This window comes from Lactuca saligna, chromosome 5, assembly GCF_052625555.1.
Source record: "Lactuca saligna cultivar CGN05327 chromosome 5, ASM5262555v1, whole genome shotgun sequence".
NCBI classification, from domain to species: Eukaryota; Viridiplantae; Streptophyta; class Magnoliopsida; order Asterales; family Asteraceae; genus Lactuca; species Lactuca saligna.
Window position 1 is genome coordinate 68,568,898 of NC_136421.1, and position 8,491 is coordinate 68,577,388.

An 8,491-nucleotide genomic window follows, 5' to 3' on the forward strand; every position below is an offset into this window, starting at 1 on the left:
ATAAAAAATTAAACTTATTGTCAAAATCGAAAAAAAGTAAAAACTTAGTGTTTTTTGTGGAAAAAAAAATCAATTTTGACACGTTAACATATAATGTCAACATGTCACGTCATCATGCCACATCAGGATGTAACCTGGTTAACCGATCAAATTAAAAATTGAAAAACACAGTAAAAAAAAACTTCAAAATCGAATTTGCGAGTTTTTTTTTTTTTTTTTTTTTTTTTTTTTTTTTTTTTTAAGCATTTACCGTGTCATATCTCAGAAAGAGATTGGAAGATCAGGATAGGGGGAGAGAATCAATGAACCTGTCCGTTGGCGTTGCGATTGCGCGGGAGATTCCACTAGATTTCCGGCGAGAAACCGGTGGAGCAATAGCAGTCGCTACTAAGAGAGTCAGTGAGGACGGCGACGGCTGTGGGGTACGACGCCGTCGTGCTTCACTAAGAATGGTGGACAGGCAGCTAGCCAAGGGCAACTTCAAATTGGCCCTTTCTTTAGTAAAACAGTTGCAACGACAACCTCCTCCAACTGGTCTTCGAGGCTTTGCTGCTGCCAAACAGGTCCTTAGATCTGATTTTTCACGCAATCACTTGTTTCACAAATTACTCTTTTCTTTTCCCTGAATATTACATCGTTCAAGCTAATAATTTGACAGAAATAGATATAATTCATCAACAAAACAATTAATCTCCGTGTAATTATATAGAATTCCATAAAGGATTTAACCCTAGGCATACAGTGGAGATCGTTGATTAGATGATAGTTGAGACAAGATTTCAATTCAATCGGAATGCACCATATGTTTCATGAATTGTAAGATTTGAGTTGTGAATAGTTAAGGAACATATTTTTGATTCGTGTGTTAACTTTGCAATTTCTAACCCTAAAGCCGTTAAAAACATCTGTTTTAATCTGTTGTTCAAATTGATTGCCAGAATGACTACATATGTTAAAGCTAGATGACTTACAGGTACCCCGAAGAGTGTTGTCAGTAGAGGAATTGGATCTCAGTGTGACAGAAAAATCTGCTCTTCAGTCATTACATGATTCCATCCTTGATTCAATCAAGATTAACCTTCAATCATCACCATTGGATGAGGTACTTTTATTTTCTTGGCATTATTGTTGAATTAATTTGGTTTCATTGGCTTGTTTGTCAATTTCCTAATTACATTGGCAAATATGCAAAAGAATCTAAGGGGCGATTGGTTTGTGGGATTCCTTTGGAATCAGCCAGGATTGGAATGTAGTTCCATTCCATTCCACTCTGGCATTGGGTTGGAAATGACTAAGAAGTTTATGTCCATCTAAATTCACAAAATCCTACAACTCATGGAATTTAATTCCAATCCTCATGTATAAATGACTGAAATACCCTTTCTGAACCCCCATTTTTAACATTGTAGTATGTTGATTTCGTCATTTTATCATTACCTTTTGTAATTTGCTGTTTAATATTTGTTTCCTAATTTGTTGTCTTGTTTCGATAAATTTATCATGCATAAATAATATTTTAGATAGAAATAGTTCTAAAATTTTCATGAACAAGAAATTATTAAAAGGGTAATTTAAATATTTTCACAACTATTTAAATAACTTCGTGGGCAAAAAACTTAATAGAATGGCCATTTACTGACCTTTACAAACATTTAAATACATTTTATGCTCAAGAAATCAATAAAAGGCACTTATGTTATTTTCATTATTTGCATTCCAAAATCCAAATCCTTTGACAGCTTCACAAACCAAACAAAAATATACAATGGAATGGAATTGTATTCCATTCCAATTCCAGCCAACCAAACACATGACAGATTTCATTTTCTTCATTTTCTAATATCTTCAAATTCCAATTCCATTAAAAGATTATCTGTTGATTCAATTATCTCATCTGCTTATTTCTCTTTTATTTCCATTTATTTATTGGTCCAAGAGCAATATATTATATTTAATATTAACTTCTTTGTTGGGATTGCAGCTTTCTGTAACTTGTAAGGACAATGATTTAAACCTTGAAGATGATATAATCCAACACAAGTAAAATATCTTTCTTCTACAATATATGTGTCTATGGAATATATAATTAACATAATAAGAAAAAGAATTAACAATTTATCAAAAAAAAAAAAGTTCAATTTCATTAAAATATCTTTCTCCTAATGATATGTTTTGAAAGTTGAAGACAAGTGGTGCTGCATGAAGCTGGTCATTTTTTAATTGGCTATATGCTTGGTGTTTTACCAAAAACATATAAATTTTCAATGATGGAAGATGTGAAGCAAGATGAAGTTGTTGATGCGAGTGTCAAGTTTGTTGGCTTTGAGTTTTTGAGAGAGGTAACTGTGGTAATCTATCTATAGTTTCTTGTCATTATTTCCAACATTTTTTTTTTAAAAATAAAATCAATTTTTTATTATGAAGTTAGAAGATGAACTACCATCAAAGAAAACGTTGCATGATGTGAAGCCAAGTCATCGGGTGAGACTACTTTTTTCTATGTACTACTCCAGTCCCATCATAGTGGGCCTCATTTACTAATACAGGACATGACAGAACATGTTGTACTGTGTTTGACTGTGACTGTGGGTCAAAAGTTGCAATTTTTTGTCTCATCCAAAAAGGTGGGATAAGGACTTGCTCTTACTCTCTGTCTGTGCAAAAGACGTAAATGCCCTCCAATTCAGTCTAGTGTTGTCCCTTGTAACAACTTTAGCTTAAAGTTTGATACAAAGCTCTAACACACCATGTTTCATAATTCATGCAGGACAATAAACGCAAGTTGTCCTCTACAGTGAGTTATTTTTTTATCTTGATGTTCTTTTTGTTGTGAAATAGTTCCCTTTACATTTTCGGCAAAACATAGTTTTCTTAATGAGGATGATGAGGGCACTCATGTCTTTTGCACATACAATAGATAGGCCTAGCAGTTCTCGACACGACCCGTGACACGATACGGAATAAACGGGTTTGGGTTGAGTTTTTCAACCCGCCAACCCGTTTATTAGACAGGTCATATATGAGTTTCTCAAAAAATATACAGGTTGACCCGCCAACCCGTTTAGAACTTTAATAAAAAATTTATGTATTTTCTTAAGTGTATCAGGACTTAAGTATTATACAGTTTATACACTAGGATATGATGCCATTGACACGTTTGTATTAATGTTTTAGTTTGTACATGTTTCTATGAATTCAGATATGTTTGCATCAATGATTTATTTATATTTAATTGTTAATTTTATTTATGGAATCTGACCTACGAACCCACGAACCCAAATCTGACCCACAAACCCACCAACAATAAGTGGGTTGACATCCCACCTTGTTGTACTCTTTTGGGTGGGACAAGGCCATGGTGTTCTTACTTATTGAACAAACATGGCCTACTTTTCTTCTCTACTTCTATTGTGCTTTTTTAATTTCATCATGTGACTTATATTGATCGGTTTGATTATCCTTAGGTATTAAGCAAGTTCTTATGTGTGATTGTTGGAGGCTTAGTAGCAGAGTATCTTACGTATGGATACTCAAAAGGACATCACGGTGACGTGGAGAAAGTATGTTCTTCATGTTTCATCTCATCTTATAGAAGAGCTTAGGGTGCGTTTGGTTGTGGAAAACTGTTTTCATTTTCCAAGAAAATGTTTTCAGAAAATAGAGTTGGGTTTTTATTTTCGATTTTCAATAAAAGTTTTAGAAAATGCATTTGGTTGGAAACGGTGGAGTTTTCATTTTCCATCTTAGAAATTTAGAAAACTTTGGAAAACTGTAAAAATTATTTTTCTAATTTACATACAATTTGGAAAAATGAAAATTTTCATTTTCTTAGAAAATTTTGGAAAACTGAATAAACCAAACGCATTTTCAAAATTGCTAGGTTTCTTAGAAATTTTTTCACAACCAAACGCACCCTTATATTTTCTATTTTTTCGTGATCAAACCTCATCTTTATTTTTTCCCTTGAAAAACACCTTGTATTTTTTTTTCATTTTTTCTCGAAAAAACCCTAAACTGTCTTTTTGTTCCGAAAAGACCCTCAACTTTCTAACTGTTTCCCAATAAACCCCGCAACTTTTTTAATTTTTCTCGAAAAAGCCTCAAAATTTCAAGTTTTTTTGGGAAAAAATGACTAAAGGGCTAGATCGGAAAAAATGAAAAAAAAAAATGCAAGGTTTTTTTCAAGAAAAAAAATAAAGTTAAGGTTTAATCCGGAAATATATATATATATATATATATATATATATATATATATATATATATATATATATATATATATATATATATATATATATATATATATAAACAAAGTGGGAAAAAATGACAGGACTAGACAAACTTTCTAAGTTTATTTTCGACGATGAGAATGAGCAGTGCTTTTATGTCTTTTGCACAGATAAGAGCTCAAGCATTGTGAGTCCCTCCCACGTTATTCCACCTTTTCGGGTGGGACAAAAAATTACTTACAAAAGATCAAGAAGGGCATTCATGCTTTTTTCACCCACGGGAGACTTAGAGTGTGTGTCTATGTTATCGACATTTTTAACATTTTTTAGAAGGCAAGAAATTATAATTTTTGTCACATTAACATCAGTTAATGGACACCATCACACCAAACTCAATTTTATAAACAAGAGATCGAGAAGGGCACGTTATTCGATATTTTTTAAGTAGGAAAAAAAAAATTTAAATTTTTGTATCATGGTCTGATTTCATTTATAATACAATAGTTGGGCATGGTGCTTAAATGGTTGCAATTCACTGAAGACGAAGCAGATGCTCTGATCAGATGGAGTGTACTGAACACGCTCGTGATATTGCATCATCATAGTGAAGCTAGATTAGCATTAGTGGAGGCCATGACACGTGGAAGATCAATTGGAAATTGCATTGATGTGATAGAAACCACTCTAAACTATCAAGACGTTTAAACATCTCACATCTTCACCATCATCATGTTCAAGATTATTTGACCTAACCTCGACTGACAATTTTACACCATTTGGGAATACTCAATTTGTTACTTTTAAAACCTTTGGTATGGGTATATTGTTCTATATATAGCATTATAAATTTATCAATTGAAAATTTGTGTAATTCTGTGAAATGTAGATTTGTATTAATTATCATGGATTTACAAACGGAATACTTAAATGTTTATAAATTACAAAACCAAATCAAAACTAAAACTAAAAAAAACTCATTGAGCTAATATAGATAAAACCCCTAAATCAAAACCTCTCGATCACCTAGAAGCTTTCCTCAAACCCATCTTCTACTTTTGATTTTATTCTACATCAAGAATGCGTTTCTTGATTGCTTAGTGAAATCCATTCGATCACACATCTCTTCCCATTAATCGAACCCATCTTCTCCTAATCTACTCTCTGTACTACATCTTAATTACTATGATCATCACCAACAACTCCACTACTGCTGTACACGAATTTTTCAGGCCACGTATCAACACTTTCTTTCCGGTTCCCCTAGGGTGTTGTTTGGTTTTATTTTTGGGTTTGGGTAGATTGGATCGGGTTAAGTGGGTTTTTGTTGTCGAATATTTAACCAATAATTGAACCGAAATTAATTTAGTTATTAAGGTTTTGTGTCTGGTATTTTAAAAATTACGGGAAAATTGATGTTCCAACTAAAATTTAAAAAATTGTTATAAACCGGTGACAAGTTTTAAATGAAAGTTTAGACAAAACTGTAAAAATTGTCATTGTGGTATGTCGAAAATTGTCACTTTAGTTTAAAAAGTTTCGGACTAGCACTAACGGTCAAAAACTTTGATTCAACGGTCCGAAACATTAATGTTATTGCGAGTTTGGTCCATAACTTTTTTTTTAAATTAATGACAATTTTGCCCTTATTATTTTCATTTTCTAATTTTTATGCATTTTACAATTTCACTATTAAAAATAAATTAAAAAGAAAATATAAACCTTACACAATACCCAACCCATTGACATTTCAATCTCTCCCTCTCCATTGTCGTTGGAGCATGTCGGAGCCGGAGACCTTCGTCATCCTTCCCAATCTGTTATAGACCATTGTCAATGTGGTTTAGGGTTTGAAAACCCTACCTTCGTCTTTTCAGACCTTAATTTAAACAACTATCAATTTAGTAATTACTGAAACTAAGCAAGCAAAGAAAACAATTTTTAATTCAAATTTAAAGAGTACTCTTGTTTAGTTTTGAATTCTCCTCTCTTATGGTTGATTTCTAGTGGATAACTTATAGTGATCACCAATTCATTAAGTTACTAGAGTGTGCCAAAGAAAAAGAAATAAAGCAAATTATTTATTTGGGACATGAGTGATGTCATTAGAGACATGAAATGGATGATCCCGGGCACGAATCTCTTCCTTCAAAGTCAAGAGAGACTTAGAAGTGTTTGTGTGGTTTCCCGTAGAAGTAAGATCAGATGCTTATTAAGAAGCATTGAAAGGCATCTTTTTAATATTAGGCTATAAGAGTGGCTTTTAGTTTCAACCGAACATCGTATCTTGATATAAGACCGAAAGTTGAGTGAAGTACTTGTGTGGCCGATGTAGCCTATAACAACACGTAGGTTGGAATCTCTTTCAATGACTAGGTAAAATAGCAAAAATGTCAAAAACAAAATAAAAATGGATCTTTTGGGAAGATAGGCCTTCGTTTTAGACAATTTCATAAAGACCTCACAAAAATAAAAGAGATTTCTTGGTACATACCACATGAGTGGTTTCGTTAATACATGGGTGAAAAACTAGAACATTCAATTGTTCACCGTCAATTCACTAAAGGTATTGGATTGTGGTGTCACTTAGATCATGGTGAAATGAAACTAAGATCATTAACACAGATGATATGTAACCATAAACCTGAGTGGTTCATGCTGAGAGTCTCAAGGGTTACATTCTTTGAATCGAAAATAATGGAGGAAAATGGTGAGGTGGTTAAAGAACCGGAAGTACCTCTGCTATACGAAAGTGACCAAGCATATAACTCGTTACGCAATGTGAGAAGATTAAGGTAGCTCATGACTTAAGTAAATTTAACAGCCTGATTAGGAAGAAACAATTTGTATATATCGAATCAGTAAGGCTTCACTATAGAGTCGTTGAGACGTTGGACAACATGTAGCAGCATGCTTCTAGGGACACTTAGCTAGTATACAAATTAAGAGTTATACCTTCCCCATGATACATTGTGCAAGAATCTAGTTTAAACAAATAAAAGAAACTATTTTTTTCATTTTTGATATTTCTGAAAAGGAATAAAACCTGAAAGGAAAAATATTTTTCTATTTTAGATTTTTCTGAAAAAGAAATAAAAACAGAAAGAAAAAAAAATAAAATGTACAAAAAGTATACATAAAGTTTCAACCGATCGTTCGCCTTATGATGGGTGAAGCGAAATATACCGAGCGTTCGGTACAATTCGGTGCCCAAAAAATTCGGAACCGAAATAGACCGAGCGTTCGCTCTATTTCGCTTGTTAAAATTTTAATGAGACGAAAGCGAAAAATGTACTTATAGAAGCGAAGGTGGTTTTGGAACAGATTCGGTTTTCATCATTCCTAAGCCTTGGAGAATTTTGTTGAAAGTTGCTTCAGGCAAGGCTTTCGTGGATATGTTAGCCAATTGATCGGCAGACCGTACAAAATAAATTTCAACGTTACCATCTTCCACGTTATCCTTGATAAAGTGATACCTTAGTGCTGTGTGTTTTGTCTTTGAGTATTGCATTGGGTTGTGACATATTCGGGTTACGCTTTCATAGTCACAATAGAGTGGGATTCGCCTCATGTTTAGGCCATAGTCTCTTAACTGACTTTGAATTAAAATGGCCTGCGAAGCACAAGATGCAGCGACTATATATTCAGCTTCGGCTGTGGACAAGGAAACACACGTTTGTTTCTTGGACTGCCAGCTGATGATTTTGCCATCCAGAAATTAACAGCCGCCTGTGGTGCTTTTCCTATCTAGACCACATCCTCCGAGATCAGCATTAGAGAATGTTTGAACGAAGAATCCTGATTTCGTTGGATACCATATGCCGAGAGATGAGGTTCGATTTAGGTATCGGAATATGTTCTTGACTGCCACCATGTGAGGTTCGCGTGGATTAGCTTGAAACCTGGCATAGTAACAAACAGAAAACATAATATTTGGTCTACTATCTGTAAGATACATTAGAGACCTTATCATTTGGCAATAGAGCGTCATATCAGCAGCCAATTTTTCTAGTGATGGTGTTAGTTTCGTACCGAAAGCCATTGGAACCTTCACTCTTGAGTCTCTCATCATGCCGAACTTTGCCAGTAAAGTCTTTGTGTAAGCCTCCTGATTGATAAAAATGCCTTCTGGTCCCTATCTTATGTTCAATCCAAGGAAAAAATTAGTTGGACCGATTGAACTCATCTCAAATTTAGTCTCCATCAACTTCCAGTATTCAGCTGTTAGGCTAGAATTTGTGGAACCGAAGATGATGTCATCAACATAG

The 8,491-nt window shown here is 33.8% G+C and overlaps 1 protein-coding gene across 4 annotated transcripts; it reads left to right on the top strand.

Annotated features, from left to right (window-relative positions):
* Positions 1-259: 259 nt before the first annotated feature.
* On the top strand, positions 260-5,107 carry LOC144997237 (translation initiation factor 3 subunit I). 4 transcript variants are annotated; one of them, XR_013659746.1, is made up of 9 exons: positions 260-563; positions 974-1,102; positions 1,982-2,040; positions 2,186-2,339; positions 2,425-2,481; positions 2,768-2,794; positions 3,465-3,560; positions 4,397-4,559; positions 4,731-4,932. XR_013659746.1 is itself a non-coding variant. In XM_078957094.1 (8 exons), exons 1-8 carry the CDS (start codon positions 303-305, stop codon positions 4,929-4,931), a joined length of 984 nt encoding a protein of 327 aa, XP_078813220.1. In that variant the 5' UTR covers positions 260-302; the 3' UTR covers positions 4,932-5,107. The 4 variants fall into 4 exon arrangements, 3 of the variants coding, with proteins under 3 accessions (XP_078813220.1, XP_078813222.1, XP_078813221.1); XM_078957094.1 differs by lacking the exon at positions 4,397-4,559 and having other exon boundaries at positions 4,731-5,107; XM_078957096.1 differs by lacking the exon at positions 4,731-4,932 and having other exon boundaries at positions 4,397-4,702.
* The last annotated feature ends 3,384 nt before the right edge of the window (positions 5,108-8,491 follow it).